Below are 23526 nucleotides of genomic sequence, written 5' to 3' on the forward strand. Positions count from 1 at the left end.
TTTAACGTTGTACACCCCAGTCCAACACCGGCACCTCCGAATCATGATCAGGTGATATGTGAACTGTTCAAGTTCTTTTACAATCTGCATCCCTGCTTCACTAATTCCCTTATTATAACGCAATGTAGTTGGAATGTAGGAAAAGACCTAGATTCAACTGATCGGTAATTGGATTGTAGATCGACCATGACTCTGCAGTTAACATTGTGTTATTGTGGTGAAAATTAAAAGAGGTATGAGGAACAGCTCTCCACATTGTGGTGTGGGCTCTGATAAAGTCCCCTCTTCCCTGTATACACTCTTTCACATAGTGTTTGCTTGTTGCCTGTTTTATTTGTGAATGAATTTGTGTGTTTGTTTGGGGGTTTAAAGGGGTATCATTAAAGTTGCAGAGCAGTAAATATAGAAACATCGAAAATAGAAGCAGGAGTAGGCCATTCGGCCCTTCGAGCCTGCACCATTCAATAGAATCACGGCAGATGATGCAAGCTCAGTATCCCGTTCCCACCCTCTCCCCATACCCCTTGATCCCTTTTGCCCCAAGGGCCATATCTAGCTCTTTCTTGAATGAACTGGCCCCGACAGCATCAATAATGCAAATTTTCTATTTGTTGACGACTGTGTTTGTTTACAATGGAGTTATTTTCCTGTTGATGATGAAACCTGAGGAAGAGTGGGACTCAGTTATTAGGGCACCCTTCCCAATTGAGTTGTGATGGTCTACTGAGGTCTCCGAGTGTGCTGAGGTTACTCTATGTTGAGGTCATTCTGTGTATTGGGGTCGCTGTACAAGTTGGTGGCACGGTGAGTTTAGGGTTGCTGCACATCATGGTGTTATGCTGTACATTGGGGTCGGAGCTGAAAATGTGTTGCTGGAAAAGCGCAGCAGGTCAGGCAGCATCCAAGGAGCAGGAGATTCTCCTGTTCTTTGGATGCTGCCTGACCTGCTGCGCTTTTCCAGCAACACATTTTCAGCTCTAATCTCCAGCATCTGCAGCCCTCACTTTCTCCCTGTATATTGGGGTCGCTGTGTATATTGGGGTCAATGTCTATTGGGGCCAATGTATATTGGGGGTCACCGTGTATATTGGGGTGCTGTGAATGATTAGATTAGATTCCCTACAGTGTGGAAACAGGCCCATTGACCCAACAAGTCCACACCGACCCTCCGAAGAGTAACCCACCCAGACCCATTCCCCTACTCATGCACCTAACACTATGGGCAATTTAACTTGGGCCAATCCACCTGACCTGCACAGCTTTGGATTGTGGGAGGAAACCAGAGCACCCAGAGGAAACCCACACAGACACAGGGAGAATGTGCAAACTCCACGAGGCTGGAATTGAACCCAGGTCCCTGGCGCTGTAAGGCAGCAGTGCCAACCACTGTGCCACCGTGCCATGCTAAAAGTCATAGTTCTCGTTACACTTTTAATTCAAGATTTTTATCCTTGCCATGGCAAGATTTGAAACAAAATCGCCAGAAAATGACTAGGGCCTCTGGGTTAACAGTCTAACGGTAATGCCACCATTGAATTTCACCATCTGCTGTGGCAGGATTTGAACCCAGATCCTAGGAACGTGACTTGGCTCTCTGGATTAACAGTCCAGCAGTAATACCACGAGGCCATTGCCTTCCCTGAGGGTATATTGGGGTGCTGTGTATATTGGGGTCAATGTATTGGGATCGTTGTGTCTATTGGGGGTGCTGTGTATATCAGGGTTACTGTATAATAAGGTCCATGTGTATATAAGGCTGCCTGTGTATATTGGGGTCACTGTATAATAAGGTCCATGTGTATATAAGGCTGCCTGTGTATATCAGGGTTACTGTATAATAAGGTCCATGTGTATATAAGGCTGCCTGTGTATATTGGGGTCACTGTATAATAAGGTCCATGTGTATATAAGGCTGCCTGTGTATATCAGGGTTACTGTATAATAAGATCCATGTGTATATAAGGCTGCCTGTGTATATTGGGGTCACTGTATAATAAGGTCCATGTGTATATAAGGCTGCCTGTGTATATTGGGGTCACTGTATAATAAGGTCCATGTGTATATAAGGCTGCCTGTGTATATTGGGGTCACTGTATAATAAGGTCCATGTGTATATAAGGCTGCCTGTGTATATTGGGGTCACTGTATAATAAGGTCCATGTGTATATAAGGCTGCCTGTGTATATTGGGGTCACTGTATAATAAGATCCATGTGTATATAAGGCTGCCTGTGTATATTGGGGTCACTGTATAATAAGGTCCATGTGTATACAAGGCTGCCTGTGTATATTGGGGTCACTGTATACATTGAGGTGATGGTGTATTTGGGATGACTGTGTGCTGGGGATGTGGGAACAGGGGCTTCCCTTTGAGGCTTTTCTATCCCAGTGAGATCATCACTGATCTATCTTAACCTGCCTTCATCCATTGGCCAGTCAGTAAACTCCCATTGAATTCAATTGAAATAATGAATTGAGTCAATATCTGTGTTTTTGAGAGGGAGAGGTCCTCGTGTCAACCAGCCTTTGGGTGAAGAAGCTTTTTGTTCACTTTCCGAAATGAGTTGGCTCTGGTCATGGCCCCTTGGTCTGAGACTCTGTGAGAACCATCTATTCTAACAACTTCCCTTTTATTTTCTGGAGAATACAGGCCCAGATCATAAATCCAGCGCTCAAACATGTTACGTGGTTGGATTCCGCTGAGTAAACCCCTTCCACATGCAGTGACGGTTTAGTGGTATTATCGTAGGTAGTATACCAGATATCTGGGTAATGTTCTGGGGGTCTGTTCAAATCCTGCCACAGCAGCGAGTGGAATTTGAATTCAATAAAAATTAAAAACTGTGAAGCTATTGTTGGAAAAATCCATCTGGGTCACTAATGTCCTTTAGGAAGGAAATCTGCCATCCTTACCTGGTCTGGCCTACACGTGACTCCAGACCTACAGCAATGTAGTTGAATCTTAACCACCCTCTGGGCAATAAATGCTGGCCTAGTCAGCAACACCCACCTCCTATCAATTAATTTAGAAAGTCCTTTTTATGGGAAGTGCCCAGATGCTAGCCATTATCAAGCCCCCTGAGCTATTTTCATGTTTTTTCTTCACTCCAACCATAACATTGTGTTGTTTGTTATTACTCGATCCCTTCAATCTCTTTGGATCTCCAGTGCAGTTAGCTTTTTATACTAGAATCCAGTTTGGGATCAAAGTAGATGACCTCATTCCTCTCAGTGTTGAAGCCCATCTGCCACAGCTTTGAGCATGCATGATAATTTATCGCTGGTTAATTGGTGCTGTCTGTACCAATTACTATCCCTCTCATCTCCATAACAGCAGCAACCTTCATAACATGGCTCATGGTCGTGCTTCTGGGGTTACTAAGCAAAGTACTGGGTGGTTGAGAGACCAGCACCAACTCTGTAAGACACCCTCAGACCCCTCCTCCAATGAAAGTGCACGTACATGTGATGTATACAACCCCCCGATCCTGAAACACATCCACAATCCATCAACAATCCCAGGAGCTTTGAATATAGTTCACAGTCTCTGTTGTGTCTCGCAGTCCACTAACACTACGATAATACACAATTCCTGGGGCGACTACTTTAGCAGCATCCTCATTAAACCTTGGGGCTGTTTACATAACTGGGACTTTGTGGATCACAGAGACATGCAGCACGGAAACAGACCCTTCGATCCAACCAGTCCGTGCCGAACATAATCCCAAACTAAACTCGTCCTACCTGCCTGCTCCTGGCCCATATCCCTCCAAACCTTTCCTACTCATGTAATTATCTAATTGTCTTTTAAATGCTGTAACTGTACCTGTGTCCACCACTTCCTCAGGAAGTTCACTTCACACTTAAGTGACTATCTGTTTAAAAAAATTGCTCCCATGTCTTTCTTAAATCTTTCTCCTCTTACCATATTTATGTGCCCCTTAAGTCTTGAAATCCCCCAGCCTAGGGAAAAGACACCAACCGTTAACCTTATCTATGCCCCTCATGGTTTTATAAACCTCTATAAGGACACCTCTCAACGTCCTACGCTCCAGTGAGAGAAGTCCCAGCCTATCCAGCCTTTTTTTATAATGTTGATATTTTGGGGATTCTGCCTTTTTCAGTGTCCCTTTTGGGAGTTTACCACAAAAATGTGGAGAACAGGAGCAGGATGAGGCCATTCAGCCCCTTGAGCCAGCTCTGCCATTCAATATGGCTGTCATGGCTGGTCATCCAACTCAGTCCCCATTCCTACTTCCTTCCCCATGCCCTTTGACCCCTTTAGCCCTTAAGAACTATATCAAACTCATTCTTGAAAGCATTCAATGTTTTGGAATTCCCTCACTTAGGGAATCCTACAGCACATGGACTGCAGTGGTTCAAGGAGGCAGCTCACCCCCACCTTCTCAAGGGGCAACTAGGGACGGGGAATAAATGCTGGGCCCAGCCAGTGAATGAATGAATTTACAAAATCCCCAACTCAACTTTCCTGCCTTTTCCCTATTACCCTCCTTTCCCTTAGAATCCCTCCAAGCTGAGCATCTGTCTGTCTCAGGCTTGAATATTCTGAATGACCCAGCCTTGACAGCGCTGTGTGGTAAAAAAATTCCACAGATTCATTCCCCCTTGGAGAGAAGGAATCCCTCCCCATCTCTGTCTTCAATGGGGTGACTCCTTACTCTGAGATGATGCCCCTCTGGCCGTAGACTCCCACAAGGGGAAACAGCCTGTCCACATCCCCCATCTCAAGGCCCCTGTGAGTCATATATATATATATAAATAACATCACCTTTCATTCTTCTAAATTCAAATGAATACAGCTCCAATCTACTCAACTTCTCCTCAGAAGACAGTCCGTCCATCCCCGGGCTCAGCCAAGTGAACCCTCTCTACACTGCCCCCAGTGCCAGTTCCTTAGACAAGGCCCCCCCCACCCCCCCAAAACTGTCCACAGCATTCCAGCTTTATACAGTTTTAGCAAAACTTCCTGACTTTTATATTTCATTCTGTTTGAAATAAAGGCTACCATTCCACTTGCCTTCCCTGTTACTCCCTGAACTTGGATGCTAGCTTTTTCTGAGTTATGTATGAGGATTCCCCAATCCCTGTGTTTCGTAACTTTTCACAGTCTTTCCCCATTCACTTAATATCGAGGTCTTCTGTTAATTCATTAACCTTGATCCGAATACCATGTGCACTTAAGTAAAGTCAGAAATTACATGAGACACCAGGTTATAGTCCAACAGGTTTATTTGAAATCACAAGCTTTTAGAGCGCTGCCCCTTCAAGGGGTGAAGTGCACGGCTGTGCGCTACCTCTGTGCCAATCCTGATTAATGCTGTACTGAGCTCACTCTGCTCAGGGTCACACCTGGCTCCCTCAGAGGTCCGTCCCTGCAGCTCCACACCAAGCATCAAAATTACACCCTGAGCTGTCCCATTATCTCACTGTTTCATTTCTCACCGTCGAATATTTCTCCCTGTGCTGTCTCACCCGTGGTATGTAACTTCTTTTGTTTTTTTTTATATTTGCAGCCATCCAGCGCGATTATCCCAGTGAACCATGTAGAGAGCACTGTGAGTACAAATCGATGGAAACCTTCTTTCTCTCTTTCCTTTCTAAACAGAAATGGGACCTGCATGTGTACGGGGATGGGGAGGAGTTTACCTGAGACACTGAATCTGTCCTCTGCCTCTGTGTCACCAACAGTAACCCGTTAAACACGGGTGTCTTTATCAAAAGCAACAAAGCTGAGCAGGGTTTCCTGAAATTCTCAAGTCGTTAAGACACTGCATGACAATGTGGTGCCATTAGATAGAGCCACCCACCTCAAGGTGAAGCCAACTTTAGTCAGGCCACATTTGGAGTAGATTAGATTACTTACAGTGTGGAAACAGGCCCTTCGGCCCAACAAGTCCACACTGACCCGCCGAAGAGCAACCCACCCAGACCCATTCCCCTAAACTTACCCCTTCACCTAACACTACGGGCAATTTAGCATGGCCAATTCACCCTGACCTGCACATCTTTGGACTGTGAGAGGAAACCGGAGCACCCGGAGGAAACCCACGCAGACACGGGGAGAATGTGCAAACACATTCACACAGAGAATGTGGGAATTGAACCCGGGTCTCTGGCGCTGTGAGGCATTTCTGTGGGCATTTCTGTTCCCCACATTACAGGAAGGATGTAGAGGCTTTGGAGAGGGTGCAAAAGTGGTTTACCAGAACATTGCCTGGTCTGGAGGGTTTTAGTTATGAGGAATGGAAAACAACAAGTGCTGGAGATCACAGCGGGTCAGACAGCATCCACGGAGAGAGAGAGAACTAACACTTCATGTTTAGATGACTGATGAAGAGTGATTGAGACTCAAAATGTAAGCTTGCTGTCTCTCTGGGGGTGCTGCCAGACCCGCTGTGATCTCCAATATTTAGTTTTTGGACAAACTTGGATTGTTTTTGCGAGACTGAGGGATGACCTGATAGAAGTTTATAAAAATATGAGAGGCCTGGACCAGGTGGATACACAGAGTCTTTATCCCAGGGTGGGAATGCCTAGGGGGTATAGGTTTAAGGGGAGAGGGGGATAGGTTAAAGGAGATGTGTGAGGCAAGCTTTTTACCCAGAGGGTGGGAGGAGCCTGGAACACGCTGCCAGGGGAGGGGGGAGAAGGAGATACAATAACAACGTTAAAGAGGCATTTAGACAGAGGCACAGACACAGGGGATAGAGGGATATAGACCACATGCCGGCAGATGGGAAGGGGTTAGAATGGCATCATGGTCAGCACAGACATGGTGGGCCGAAGGGCCTGTCCCTGGGCTGTACAGTTCCTTGTTCTACGTCACCAGGACCAGCCGAAGCATATTGGAGGACCCGGGGGGTATGACTGAGACAGTAGATACTGGGTGGAGGCTGCAAGGGGAAGAGACTGTTCTCATTAAACTATTAATCCAGAGACCCACGAAATGTTCTGGGGACCTGGGCTTGAACGCTGTCCAGGTTTGGTAGGATTTGCTTTCACATAAAAGCAATCTGAAATTAAGAGTCTAATGATGACCATTAATCCATTGTTCATTGTTGGAAAAACCCCATCTGTGTCACCAATGTCCTTCAGGGAAGGAAACAGCCATCCTTACCTGGCCTGGCCTCCATGTGACTCCAGACCCACAGCCATGTGGCTGACTGTTACTGTCCTCTGGGCACTGGTCTAGTCAGCGACATCCACAACCTGCAAATGAACTAACGAAAGGGAGGACTGCGAACATTACCCCCTTCTCCAGAATCACACGCCATAATGAACCCAGTCACAAAGTCATCGTGGGTGGCACGGTGGCACAGTGGTTAGCACTGCTGCCTCACAGCGCCACAGACCCGGGTTCAATTCCCGCCTCAGGCGACTGACTGTGTGGAGTTTGCACATTCTCCCCGTGTCTGCGTGGGTTTCCTCCGGGTGCTCCGGTTTCCTCCCACAGTCCAAAGATGTGCAGGTTAGGTGAATTGGCCATGCTAAATTGCCTGTAGTGTTAGGTAAGGGGTAAATGTAGGGGTATGGGTGGGTTTCGCTTCGGTGGGTCGGTGTGGATTTGTTGGGTCGAAGGGCCTGTTTCCAGACTGTAATGTAATGTAATCTAATCAAAGTCATGAACAAAGAGGTATCTCGAGGTGGGATAGGAGCAGCCGCCCTGCACTTTCCCAATGCGTGTGGGAGGCACCGGACAACACAATGGGCTTCCTTGGACAGGGCTCCAGAGATCCGGGAGAGCCAGTTCCCAAACACCCTCACTCCCTCACACCCGAACACCCTCACAACCTCACACCATCACGCCCTCACACCCTCACTCCTTCACTCCCTCACACCCTCACTCCTTCACTCCCTCACACCCTCACTCCCTCACAACCTCACTCCCTCACTCCTTCACTCACTCACTCCTTCACACCCTCACACTCTCACTCCCTCACTCCTTCACTCCCTCACACCTTCACACCCTCACACACTCACTCCCTCACACTCTCACTCCCTCACACCCTCATACTCTCACTCCCTCACATCCTCACTCCCTCACAACCTCACACCCTCACTCCTTCACTCCCTCACACCCTCACTCCTTCACTCCCTCACACCCTCACTCCCTCACAACCTCACTCCCTCACTCCTTCACTCACTCACTCCTTCACACCCTCACACTCTCACTCCCTCACTCCTTCACTCCCTCACACCTTCACACCCTCACACACTCACTCCCTCACTCCCTCACTCCCTCACACCCTCATCCCTCAAAACCTCACTCCCTCACAACCTCACACCCTCACTCCTTCACTCCCTCACAACCTCACTCCCTCACTCCCTCACACCCTCACTCCCTCACACCCTCACTCCCTCTCTCCCTCACTCCCTCTCTCCCTCTCTGCCTCACTCCCCCACTCCTTCACACCCTCACTCCCTCACACCCTCACTCCCTCACACCCTCACAACCTCACTCCTTCACACCCTCACTCCCTCACTCATTCACACCCTCACTCCCTCACACCCTCACTCCTTCACACCCTCACTCCCTCACACCCTCACTCCCTCACACCCTCACTCCCTCACTCCTTCACTCCCTCCCACCCTCCCCTCCCCCACTCCCTCCTGTCGCTGGCATGTCCCCCGTCCCTTCTCTCCCTCAGCTGATGTCTACGTTGTTGTTGTCTATAGCTGTGGCCAGACCTTGGCGGGTTCTCTCTGGTTCAGCAGGCTCTGTTTTGTCCAACACTGGCCTGAGAATGGCTGCAGTGTCCAGTGAGCAGTGAAAGGGTTAAGGGTTGCTTTACTGATCCTCTCTGGGAGCCGGAGAGTGAGAGAGAGAGAGAGAGAGAGGGAGAGGTATGAGGCAGCTGTGAGTGGTATCAGCTGAGAGGCTGCTGACTGGAGCTGTCAGACAGCGAGAGAGAGGCAAAGGGTGTGTGTCGATGTTGTGGTCTCACAGTTAACCTCAAGGGAAGGAAGGAATGGGAAACAAGAGAGCAGAAACTGTTCAACGTCATGAAGTAAATGTGTCAACTTTGTTGAAGACAGCTCCAGGCTTGTTAACCGTGATCGATGATCAGTGACTAGTTCTGAAATCTAACAGCCCCTGGCTCGAGCAGCTACTGGATCCCTGGGGTCTGGAAGCACAAATCACAGAGAGACTGCGATGTCCTGGCGATGGAGTTGGCGCAGTCTGCCTCAGGTACTGAGGGAGGGGTCGGAGTGAGAGGGAGAGAGAGAGAGAGAGAGAGACGGAGGGACAGTGGGGTGGTGGGGGAACGGGGAAAGGTGAAGAGGAGGAGAGTGTGGAGAGGAAGGAAAAGGGAGGAGTGTGACAGGGAATTGCAAAAGGAAAGCCAGAAGGGAGAGAGAGAGAGCGAGATAGGATCAGGAGATAGCGGGAAAGCCAGAGAAACTGTAACTTCAAGGGATAGAGAGACGGAGAGAGAGGGTGTGTTAATAATGAGAGGGACAGGAAAATCTGGAGAGAGGTGACACTGAGCCAAACATCTTGGAAGTTGGAATATTTCCTCTGATTGCGTTCTGGGCAAATTGATTTGAAAAGTTTGCTTGTTTAGTTTGGGAAGCTTGCAGAAGTTTTCTGATCCCTAATTGTAAGGATTTATCCAGTGCCGTGGTTTCATGTGGGGCTGATGTTTGAATTTGCACTTGGGGTTGTGCCCTTACAGTATCCTGTTTGCAACCTGTGACAGTTTCCAGAGAAACCATTCAGCTGGACCCTGCGGCAGACAGAGCCCAGGGACCTGGGGACGGGGGGCGGGTGGGGGGGCGGGGGTGGAAGTGTTAGATGTTGGTTTGTGGGAGGGAGGGGGTTTGGGCTGGACTGGGAGGCGATGGTGTTGAGACCTGTGTTCTTTTGGGAAAAATTCATCTTTGCCCTCATTATCTGTCCCTTTTGGGTGAAAGAACTGAGATCACAAACAAGACTCCAGGTACTTGGAAAATCTTCAAGTTCCCCTCCGAGCCCCTCACCATCCTGACTTGGAAATATATCACCTTTCCTTCAGTGTCACTGGGTCAGAATCCTGGAATTCCCTCCCTAAGGGCATTGTGGGTCTACCCACAGCACATGGACTGCAGCGGTTCAAGAAGGCAGCTCACCCCCACCTTCTCAAGGGGCAACTAGGGACGGGGTAATAAATGCTGGGCCCAGCCAATGACACATGGATTCTAAGAATGAATAACAATATAAGCTGTCAGTTAGTTCCATTGGTTGGATGGCTGATGCAGAGAGACACCAACAGTATGGGTTCAATAGCAGCCCCAGCTGAGGATACTGTGAAGGATGCTCCTTCTTACCTCTCCCCTCGTCCTGAGGCATCACGGCCTTCAGTTTAAACTGCTACCAGCTCTCTCTCTATCTCTCTCTCTTTAACGGGAGAGTAGGACTATGGTGACTTTAGTTTTGGATCAGTGGTGCTGGAAGAGCACAGCAGGTCAGGCAGCATCCAAGGAGCAGCCTGAACTGCTGTGCTCTCCAGCACCACTGATCCGGAATCTGGTTTCCGGCATCTGCAGTCATTGTTTTTAGCTATGGTGACTTTAGTTTTGTTTGTAGAAGCGTTCCCCTTCTCTCCAGATGCCAAGCAGAGCAAGCCCATGTCGATGTGACTGAGAAGCCCCGATGTGCACATGTCACCCAATCGTCCCCGAAACTGAGTGCCTTCAGAGAGTCATCGCTGTGGGTCTGGAGTCACGTGTAGGCCAGACCAGGGAAGGGTGCCAGTTTCCTTCCCTAAAGGGCATTACTGACCCAGATGGGCTTCTCACTGACACTCACAGACACTCAGCATCTCTGAGGTGAACAGTATGTTGCAGATTGATGAAGTGAATCACAATTGCAATCACGGCTGAGGTGAGATTTGAACCTGTACTCCCTGAAAGATTACTGGCCCAGTAACATCACCACTGCCTCCCCATGAGATTTGCATTTATAAAGCTCAGAGCCCCAAAGCATTGTGGACCTGATGAGGTGGTGTTTAAAGTAGACGGTAAAGTATAGGAGCAGGAGTAGGCCGTCTGACCCCTGGAGCCTGCTCCACCAGCCAATAGGATCATGGCTGACCTTTTCATGGACTCAGATCCACTTACCCGCCCTCTCACCAGAACCTTTAATTCGGAGACATTGAGCATGGCAGATGCTGGAGTTCAGAGTCGAGAGTGTGTTGCTGGAAAAGCACAACAGATGAGGCAGCATCCGAGGAGCAGGAGAATCGACATTTCGGGAATAAGCTCTTCATCATGAATGAGACTCTCATCAGGTCCATGCCCCCCAACGACCTACCCTCCCATCCTGGCACCTTCCCCTGCTACCTTCAACTGTAAAACCTGTGCCCACACCTCCTCCCTCACCTCCATCCAAGGCCCTAAAGGAGCCTTCCACATCCATCAAAGTTTTACCTGCACATCCACTAATATCATCTATTGTATCCGTTGCTCCCGATGTGGTCTCCTCTACATTGGGGAGACTGGGCGCCTCCTAGCAGGACGCTTTAGGGAACATCTCCGGGACACCCACACCAATCAACCCACACCGCCCTGGCCCAACATTTCAACTCCCCCTCCCACTCTGCCGAGGACATGGAGGTCCTGGGCCTCCTTCACCGCCGCTCCCTCACCACCAGACGCCTGGAGGAAGAACGCCTCATCTTCCGCCTCGGAACACTTCAACCCCAGGGCATGAATGTGGACTTCAACAGCTTCCTCATTTCCCCTCCCCCCACCTCACCCCAGTTCGAACCTTCCAGCTCAGCACTGTCCCCATGACCTGTCCTACCTGTCCATCTTCCTTCCCACCTATCCACTCCACCCTCCCCTCTGACCTATCACCTCCACCCCCACCCCCATTCACCTATTGTACTCTTGGCTACCTTCCCCCTAGCCCCACTCCCCTCCCATTTATTTCTCCACCCTGGAGGCTCCCTGCCTCATAACCTCTGGAAGGGCTTTTGCCCGAAACATCGATTCTCCTGCTCCTCGGATGCTGCCTGACCTGCTGTGCTTTTCCATAATCCTTAATTCCTTCTTTGTTCAAAATTCTATCTGTTTTTGCCTTAATTACATTTAATGAGGAAGCCTCAACCACTTCACTGGGCAGGGAATTCCACCGATCCACAACCCTCTGGGTGACGATCTCAATCTGCTCCCCCTTGTTACCCTGCTCTTGATCTCTGTCTTAAAGACACCCAGTGACCAGGCATCCACCTGGACCGTGGGGGAGGTAGGGACCTCACTGAATGTGGAGAAGGTGATGGGGGGGGGGGGGGGGGGGAAGAGGGAGGATTAAAGGGTCAGATGTAATGGACGGGTTTGAATCGTAACAGCACCTTGAGTGTCGAAGTGAGGAGAAGGAGTGTTCCCTCTGGTACAGGGAGGTCAGAGAATTGAAATAATCAATGAAACCACCGTCCTTACCTGGTCTGGGGACATGTGACACCATAACGATATGGGTGACTCTTTACTGCCCCCTGGGTAACTGGGACAGTAAATGCTGCCTCAGCCAGATCTCCCGGAATAAACAAGGATTGACAGAAACAGAATGGGTGAAAGCAGGAAAGGTAGTGGGAGCCCGGGATAGTCAGTGATGAAGGTTGACTGTGCTAGCAGAACGGGGATCTCTGAACTCCCCCTCAGCCGTTGCACCAGTGGCTTGGTTCAGATGGTGCCCCTCCTTGTGAGATCCTGGGAGCTCCAGAAGATTAGGTTCAGGAGGTGGTGAGCATGTTAAGGGCTGGCCTGCTGTTAGCTCGGTGACACCGGGGACACCCCCCGTCAGGGGGAGGGAGCCCCGCTCAGAGGGTGTGGTCCTGCTGCCTCCCGTGCAATCCGAAAACCTGAGAGAGCAAAGAGTATGTTCCCAGCCTGACATCGAGAGGATGTTCCTGTCTTGCAGGTGGAACGATCCAGAGAAAGGGAGCTCAAATTTGAGCACAGCATTTTTTTTTTAATTCATTCGTGGGACTTGGGTGTCACTGTCTGGTCCCAGCATTTATTACCCCGTCCCTAGTTGCCCCTTGAGAAGGTGGGGGTGAGCTGCCTTCTTGAACCGCTGCAGTCCATGTGCTGTGGGTAGACCCACAATGCCCTTAGGGAGGGAATTCCAGGATTCTGACCCAGTGACACTGAAGGAACGGTGATATATTTCCAAGTCAGGATGGTGAGGGGCTGGGAGGGGAACTTGCAGGGGGTGGTGTTCCCATGTATCTGCTGCCCATGTCCTTCTCGATGGAAGTGGGTGTGGGTTTGGAAGGTGCTGTCTGAGGGTCTTTGGTGAGTTTCTGCAGAGCATCTTGTAGATGGTACACACTGCTGCTACTGAGTGTGGGTGGGGGAGGGAGTGGGTGTTTGTGGATGTGGTGCCAATCAAGCAGCTGCTTTGTCCTGGATGGTGTTGAGCTTCTTGAGTGTTGTTGGAGCTGCCCCCATCCGGGGCAAGTGGGGAGTATTCCATCACCCTCCTGACTGGGGCCTTGTAGATGGTGGACAGACTTTGGGGGAGTCAGGAGGGGAGTTACTCCCCGACCTGTTCCTGCAGATGCTGTGTTTATGTGGTTAGTCCAGTTCAGTTTCTGGTTCTGGCTGTAATTTGAGAATTATTTGTGAATATACAATAAAAATACCCAGCCAGTTTTAGTAAATGTGGTGAAGACCTTATGCTCAAAATGTTGATTGTCCTGCCCCTCGGATGCTGCCTGACCTGCTGCGCTTTTCCAGCACCGCACTCTCGACCCTGATCTCCAGCATCTGCAGCCCTCACTTTCTCCAAGCTTTAGAAAACATGACTGGGAAGCTGTCAAGTTATCCTAGAAACCTGACATGAAAGGGTAGGGCCTCCTGTGCTTGTCTCTGGTCAGGATCTAACTCCGGGCCCGAGCCAACGTGAGTATCTGAAGGAGTGAAGTAAGACCCCTGCTCCCAGCAGTTCCCCACAGAGCAACCAACAGCAGGCCCTAAATACCAGCCTTGCCAATGGTGCCCACGTCCTGGGAATGACTAAGAAAACATGGAAATATTGAGAGCAGGAGCAGGCCATTTAGCCCATTGGTCCCACTCCACCATTCAGTATGATCATGGCTGATCATCCCTGCTCCTGTACTTTGACAGCTGTAGCAGAAAGAGTTGTATCTAAATCCTTCCTGAGAATCTGAGCAAAGAGGCTGACAAAAGTACAGGAACAGTGAGCCAATGATTCAGAGTGATGCGCTGGCTCAGTAGTTAGCACTGCAGCCTCACAGCGCCAAGGATACGGGTTTGATTCCACCCTCAGGCGACTGACTGTGTGGAGTTTGCACGTTCTCCCCGTGTCTGCGTGGGTTTCCTCCGGGTGCTCCGGTTTCCTCCCACAGTCCCAAGATGTGCAGGTCAGGGATTGGCCGTGCGATATACAGGGGTAGGGTAGGATGGGTCTCGGTGGGTTACCCCTCAGAGAGTTGGTATGGACTTGTTGGGCTGAATGGTCTGATTCCACACTGTAGTGACTTTAAGAAAAAGTGAGTGGCAGCAGTGTGTGATGTCACTCCGGGAGTCTCTGCTGCTCCGTGACCAGTTCCCAATGCCCTGGATGTTGGATAAATTGGATTCTGACCTTAACAGCAATGAGGTAGGAGTGTGGGTGTGATGAATGTGGTGCTAACCTCTCTCTCTCTCTCTCTCTCTCGTTCCGGACTGTAGGGCTCCAACAAATCGACCAAGAGTCTCCCATCGCGACACAGACCCTCCCGGTAAGGAACACTGTGTCTGAAAGTCTGCTCCCAGTGATTTGCTGTGTGTTCAGTATGCTCTCACCTCACTGACCAGAAGGTTTCAGGCTTGGTCTGCTCTTGGGGAGCTGGGCACACTCAGAATGAATTGTCTTTCCGGGCTCCTGGGCTAAGGAGGCAAATACATTTGTCTGTCTGTGTCCCTGTGTTTGTGGCTATGTTCCTGTCCCTCTGGGTATGACAGTGAGTGTAAATGGGTTTGTAGCTGTTAATGTCTTGTCATTCTACGTGCTGTGCTTCTGTGTCTGCATGTGGCCAGGTGATCTGATGGTCATCTAGATAAGTTAAATGCCAGAGTGAAATCGGGCTTGATAGATCATAAACTTTTCCATTTTTATCTGTTTTGGATCTCAGTCGTGAGGCTGCAGATTTTCAGAACAGAAGTACGATACAAAAGAAAGAAAAAAAGGCAGAGCCGCCGAGATACTGAAGTGTGTAAAATACACAGCAACATTACACTTGGCCCCCTTTCCCGACTCGACCTGTTACAGAGACTCAACTCTCAGTCCTAGAATATTTTGTTTGATTCCTGGTGGTTTCTTTGCCCTGCACTGTGGGGACACGCCGATCAGTCTTTACCAAAGTGAGCTTCTACACTGATGTGGCTTTCTCTGATTTAATAAGCTGCCAGTTTTAAACCCAACTCTTCTGCTCTGGAAGTCTCACAAACTGAACCTGCCTCCTGACGAGATTGTGTATTGCCCAGACTCCTGGGGAGGGGTTTAGCTAAACGTCTGACCCCAGTCAGGTCTCCTCTGAACTATCTTAACCAATCTTTAGGTTAGCTAAACTGAAATCCATCCTTGATTTATTCCAAAAACTCTGTAAGTAAATGGATGGCTTTCCGCGTTTACTCTCCCTGTCATTAGCCCCACGGTGCAGACAGCTTACTCCTTTAACACTCTTGGGATATTGTCTTAGTGGGAACACATCCCTGATATGAACATCAGGAAGAGCTGAGGATGATTTTCCTGCCCTTTTTCACACAGATGCAATCAGGACTCAGGAACAGTTTGTGTGAGTCACTGAGTTAGTCTCTTGGAAGAACAAACTGATGCGATTGAATCTTCTCAACAGCTCCGTGTTCGGCAATCTGCTAACGGGAGGGTCACCTTTTGATTTTCCAATTTCTCCTTCATTCTCCAATTGTCCTGAAGTTGTAGTTTCACTGTCATGTGGGCATCTTCCTCCTGTCTCTAACACACTGGCTAACCTCTCCTCCAGACTGCAGGCCCCACTCCATCACTCACACAATTACCCTGGTTTTTGATTGATAAGGTCCTATGGTCTTGCCTTTAACGACTCCCCCAAAACGTTAATAAGGTGAACCCAGAGGGGGAGCGTGGCAGACGCTGATTGATATCAGGTTTTGGTGAAAGCTGTATCCGAATCAACGAGAGGCCTCAGAGCCATTGCAACTTTGAGAGCCACTGACTGTGCCTTCGGTCGGCAGGGAGGCCTGTGTGTGGGGGGCTGGAGCTGGGCCCTGGCTGTGAGGGGCCTGCACGCTGCCCCCTGACCCTAGTCCAGGGACACTGGCATTCCCAGGGCATTGAGACACTGGGCACTGTGTGCAGAGACACTGGGAAACAGCTCAGAGACTGAGCAGGCCCCATCTCAGACAGCTCACTCCCCACCTACACACACCACTCACTCCCCACCTACACACTCCACACTCCCCACCACACACCACCACCCCCACCAACACACCACTCACCCCCACCTACACACCACCCACCCCCACCACACACTCACCACCTCCCCACCAACACACTCACTCACTCCCCACCTACACACCACTCACTCCCCACCTACACACTCACACACACCCCACCTACACACCACTCACCCCCACCTACACACCACCACCCCCACCACACACCACTCACCCCCACCTACACACTCACACCCCCACCTACACACTCACCACACCCCACCAACACACCACCACCCCCACCACCACCCACACACTCCCCACCTACACACTCACTCACTCCCCACCTACACACCACTCACACCCCACCTACACACCACACCCCCACCACACACCACACACCACCCCCACCACACACTCACTCCCCACCTACACACTCACCACACCCCACCAACACACCACTCACTCCCCACCTACACACACCACTCACTCCCCCACCTACACACTCACCACTCCCCACCACACACTCACTCACTCCCCACCAACACACTCACTCACTCCCCACCACACACCCTCACCCCCACCTACACACTCACTCACCCCCACCTACACACACCACTCACTCCCCACCTACACACCTCTCACACCCCACCTACACACACCTCACTCCCCACCCACACACTCACTCACTCCCCACCTACACACCCCTCACCCCCACCACACACCACCACCCCCACCTACACACTCACTCACACCCCACCTACACACCTCCACACCCCCACCTTCACACACTCACTCACTCCCCACCTACACACTCACTCACTCCCCCACCTACACACTCACTCACTCCCACCTACACACTCACTCACTCCCCACCTACACACTCACTCACTCCCACCTACCACACACCACTCACCACACCACCTACACACACACTCACCCCCACCTACACACTCACTCACCCCCACCTACACACACACTCACTCCCCCACCTACACACTCACTCACTCCCACACCACACACTCACTCACTCCCCCACCTACACACCCCACTCACCTACACACACCACTCACCCCACCCACACACTCACTCACTCCCCACCCACACACTCACTCACCCCCACCCACACACACACTCCACTCCCCACCCTACACACCACCACCCCCTACCACACACCACCCCCACCTACACACCACTCACTCCCCACCTACACACACACTCACTCCCCTCTACACACTCACTCACTCCCCACCTACACACTCACTCACTCCCCACCTACACACTCCTCACTCCCCACTACACACTCACTCACTCCCACCTACACACTCGCTCACTCCCCTCTACACACTCACTCACCCCCACCTACACACTCACTCCCCACCTACACACTCACTCACTCCCCACCTACACACTCACACACTCCCCCTACACACCACAACACCCCACTACACACTCACTCACTCCCCACCTACACACTCACTCACTCCCCCACCTACACACTCACTCACTCCCACCTACACACTCACTCACACCCCTCACACACTCACAACTCCCCACCACACACACCACCCCCACCTACACACTCACTCACTCCCCACCTACACACTCACTCACTCCCCACCTACACACTCACCACTCCCCACCTACACACTCACTCACTCCCCACCCACACACTCACTCACTCCCCACCCACACACTCACTCACTCCCCACCCACACACTCACACACTCCCCACCTACACACTCACCACTCCCACCCAACACACACACCACTCCCCACCTACACACTCACTCACTCCCACCTACACACCACTCACTCCCCACCTACACACCTCACCACACCCCACCTACACACTCACTCACTCCCACCTACACACTCACTCACTCCCCCACCTACACACTCACTCACTCCCCACCTACACACTCACTCACTCCCCACTACACACTCACTCACCCCCACCTACACACTCCCACTCCCCACCACACACCACACACTCCCCTCACACACACACTCACTCCCCACCTACACACTCACTCACTCCCCACCCACACACTCACCACTCCCCACCTACACACTCACTCACCCCCACCTACACACTCACTCACTCCCCACCTACACACTCACTCACTCCCCACCTACACACTCACTCACTCCCCACCTACACACTCACCACACACCCCACCTACACACTCACTCACTCCCACCTACACACTCCACACACCCCACCACACACTCACACACCCCCACCAACACACACACCACTCCCCCGCAACACACCACTCACACCCCACCACACACCACACACCCCCACCACACACTCACCACTCCCCAACCTACACACCACTCACACCCCACCCAACACACCACACACTCCCCACTACACACTCACTCACTCCCCACAACACACTCACTCACTCCCCACCTACACACTCACTCACTCCCACCTACACACACACTCCCACCTACCACTCACTCACCCCCACCTACACACTCACTCACTCCCCACCACACACTCACCCCCACCTACACACTCACTCACTCCCCACCTACACACTCACTCACTCCCCACCTACACACTCACTCACTCCCCACCTACACACTCACTCACTCCCCACTACACACTCACTCACTCCCCACCTACACACCACCCACACCCCACCTACACACTCACTCACACCCCACCTACACACACACTCACTCCCCGACTACACACTCACTAACTCCCCACCACACACTCACTCACTCCCCACCTACACACTCACTCACTCCCCACCTACACACTCACTCACTCCCCCTACACACTCACTCACTCCACCTACACACTCACATCCCCCACCCACACACTCACTCACTCCCCCTACACACTCACTCACTCCCCACCTACACACTCACCTCACTCCCCACCTACACACTCACTCACTCCCCACCTACACACTCACTCACTCCCCTCTACACACTCACACACTCCCCACCTACACACTCACTCCCCACCTACACACTCACTCACTCCCCACTACACACTCACTCACTCCCCACCTACACACTCACTCACTCCCCGACCTACACACTCACTCACTCCCCACCTACACACTCACTCACTCCCCACCTACACACTCACTCCCCCACCTACACACTCACTCACTCCCCACCTACACACTCACTCACTCCCCACCTACACACTCACTCCCCACCTACACACTCACTCACTCCCCACCTACACACTCACTCACTCCCCACCTACACACTCACTCACTCCCCACCTACACACTCACCTCACTCCCCACCTACACACTCACTCACTCCCCACCTACCACACTCACTCACTCCCCACCTACACACTCACTCACTCCCCACCTACACACTCACTCACTCCCCACCTACACACTCACTCCCCTCACCTACACACTCACTCACTCCCCACTACACACTCACTCACTCCCCACCTACACACTCACTCACTCCCCACCTACACACACCTCACTCCCCACCTACACACTCACTCACTCCCCACCTACACACTCACTCACTCCCCACCTACACACTCACTCACTCCCCACCTACACACTCACTCACTCCCCACCTACACACTCACTCCCCACCTACACACTCACTCACTCCCCACCTACACACTCATCACTCCCCACCTACACACTCACTCACTCCCACCTACACACTCACTCCCCACCTACACACTCACTCACTCCCCGTCTACACACTCACTAACTCCCCACCTACACACTCACTCACTCCCCACCTACACACTCACTCACCTCCCCACTCACACACTCACTCACTCCCCGCTACACACTCACTCACTCCCCACCTACACACTCACTCCCCACCTACACACTCACTCACTCCCCGTCTACACACTCACTAACTCCCCACCTACACACTCACTCACTCCCACCTACACACTCACTCACTCCCCACCTACACACTCACTCACTCCCCACCTACACACTCACTCACTCCCCACCTACACACTCACTCACTCCCCACCTACACACTCACTCACTCCCCGTCTACACACTCACTCACTCCCCACCTACACACTCACTCCCCACCCTACACACTCACTCACTCCCCGTCTACACACTCACTCACTCCCACCTACACACTCACTCACTCCCCACCTACACACTCACTCACTCCCCACCTACACACTCACTCCCCACCTACACACTCACTCACTCCCCGTCTACACACTCACTCACTCCCCACCTACACACTCTCACTCCCCACCTACACACTCACTCACTCCCCGCCTACACACTCACTCACTCCCCACTACACACTCACTCACTCCCCACCTACACACTCACTCACTCCCCACCTACACACTCACTCACTCCCCACCTACACACTCACTCACTCCCCGACCTACACACTCACTCACTCCCCACCTACACACTCACTCACTCCCCACCTACACACTCACTCCCCACCTACACACTCACTCACTCCCCACCTACACACTCACTCACTCCCCACTCCACACACTCACTCACTCCCCACCTACACACTCACTCACTCCCCGTCTACACACTCACTCACTCCCCACCTACACACTCACTCACTCCCCACCTACACACTCACTCACTCCCCGTCTACACACTCACTCACTCCCCACCTACACACTCACTCACTCCCCACCTACACACTCCCTCACTCCCCACCTACACACTCACTCACTCCCCACCTACACACTCACTCACTCCCCACCTACACACTCACTCACTCCCGCTACTCTCACAACTCACTCACTCCCCACCTACACACTCACTCACTCCCCACCTACACACTCACTCACTCCCCGTCTACACACTCACTCACTCCCCACCTACACACTCACTCACTCCCACCTACACACTCCCTCACTCCCCACCTACACACTCACTCACTCCCCACCTACACACTCACTCACTCCCCACCTACACACTCGACTCACTCCCCGTCTACACACTCACTCACTCCCCTCTACACACTCACTCACTCCCACCTACACACTCACTCACTCCCCACCTACACACTCACTCCCCACCTACACACTCACTCACTCCCCGTCTACACACTCACTCACTCCCCACCTACACACTCACTCACTCCCCACCTACACACTCACTCACTCCCACCTACACACTCACTCCCCACCTACACACTCACTCACTCCCCGCCTACACACTCACTCACTCCCCGTCTACACACTCACTCACTCCCCACCTACACACTCACTCACTCCCCAGCCTACACACTCACTCACTCCCCACCTACACACTCCCTCACTCCCCACCTACACACTCACTCACTCCCCGTCTACACACTCACTCACTCCCCGTCTACACACTCACTCACTCCCCGTCTACACACTCACTCACTCCCCACCTACACACTCCCTCACTCCCCACCTACACACTCACTCACTCCCCGACCTACACACTCACTCACTCCCCACCTACACACTCACTCACTCCCCACCTACACACTCACTCACTCCCCACCTACACACTCACTCACTCCCCACCTACACACTCACTCACTCCCCGTCTACACACTCACTCACTCCCCGTCTACACACTCACTCACTCCCCACCTACACACTCACTCACTCCCCACGCTACACACTCACTCACTCCCCACCTACACACTCACTCACTCCCCACCTACACACTCACTCACTCCCCGTCTACACACTCACTCACTCCCCACCTACACACTCACTCACTCCCCACCTACACACTCACTCACTGCCCCACGCTACACACTCGCTCACTCCCCACCTACACACTCACTCCCCACCTACACACTCACTCACTCCCCACCTACACACTCACTCACTCCCCACCCACACACTCCTCACTCCCCACCTACACACTCACTCCCACCTACACACTCACTCACTCCCCACCTACACACTCACTCACTCCCCACCTACACACTCGCTCACTCCCGCACCTACACACTCACTCCCCACCTACACACTCACTCACTCCCCACCTACACACTCACTCACTCCCCACCTACACACTCACTCACTCCCCACCTACACACTCACTCACTCCCACCTACACACTCACTCACTCCCCGTCTACACACTCACTCACTCCCCACCTACACACTCACTCACTCCCCACCTACACACTCACTCACTCCCCGTCTACACACTCACTCACGTCCCCACCTACACACTCACTCACTCCCCACCTACACACTCACTCACTCCCCGTCTACACACTCACTCACTCCCCCACCTACACACTCACTCACTCCCCACCTACACACTCGCTCACTCCCCGTCTACACACTCACTCACTCCCCACCTACACACTCACTCACTCCCCGTCTACACACTCACTCACTCCCCACCTACACACTCACTCACTCCCCACCTACACACTCACTCACTCCCCGTCTACACACTCGCTCACTCCCCGTCTACACACTCACTCACTCCCCACGTCTACACACTCACTCACTCCCCACCTACACACTCACTCACGTCCCCACCTACACACTCAGCTCACTCCCCACGCTACACACTCACTCACTCCCCACCTACACACTCACTCACTTCCCCACCTACACACTCACTCACTCCCCACCTACACACTCACTCACTCCCCTCCTACACACTCTGCTCACTCCCCACCTACACACTCGCTCACTTCCCCGTCTACACACTCACTCACTCCCCGTCTACACACTCACTCACTCCCCACCTACACACTCACTCACTCCCCACCTACACACTCACTCACTCCCCACCTACACACTCACTCACTCCCCACCTACACACTCACTCACGTCCCCACCTACACACTCACTCACTCCCACTCTACACACTCACTCACTCCCCACCTACACACTCTCGTCACTTCCCCACCTACACACTCGCTCACTTCCCCGTCCTACACACTCACTCACTCCCACCTACACACTCACTCACGTCCCACCTACACACTCACTCACTCCCCACCTACACACTCACGTCACTTATCCCCGTCCTACACACTCGCTCACATCCCCACCTACACACTCACTCCCCACCTACACACTCACGTCACTCCCCACCTACACACTCACT

The 23526-nt window shown here is 52.0% G+C and overlaps 1 protein-coding gene across 1 annotated transcript in view; it reads left to right on the top strand.

The window, feature by feature from the left end:
• The window catches only part of tns1b (tensin 1b), an 816333-nt gene that overhangs the window by 452365 nt on the left and 340442 nt on the right, over nucleotides 1-23526 (top strand). Inside the window, exons 5-6 of the mRNA XM_087988578.1 lie at nucleotides 5534-5575; nucleotides 14700-14749. Of these exons, the coding sequence (XP_087844704.1) occupies nucleotides 5534-5575; nucleotides 14700-14749 (92 nt within the window). The remainder of the gene's footprint in view (nucleotides 1-5533; nucleotides 5576-14699; nucleotides 14750-23526) is intronic.

The sequence above is a fragment of the Chiloscyllium plagiosum genome, unplaced genomic scaffold (assembly GCF_037043375.1).
Source record: "Chiloscyllium plagiosum isolate Xiang-an unplaced genomic scaffold, Cpla_swu_hap1 HiC_scaffold_7, whole genome shotgun sequence".
NCBI classification, from domain to species: domain Eukaryota; kingdom Metazoa; phylum Chordata; class Chondrichthyes; order Orectolobiformes; family Hemiscylliidae; genus Chiloscyllium; species Chiloscyllium plagiosum.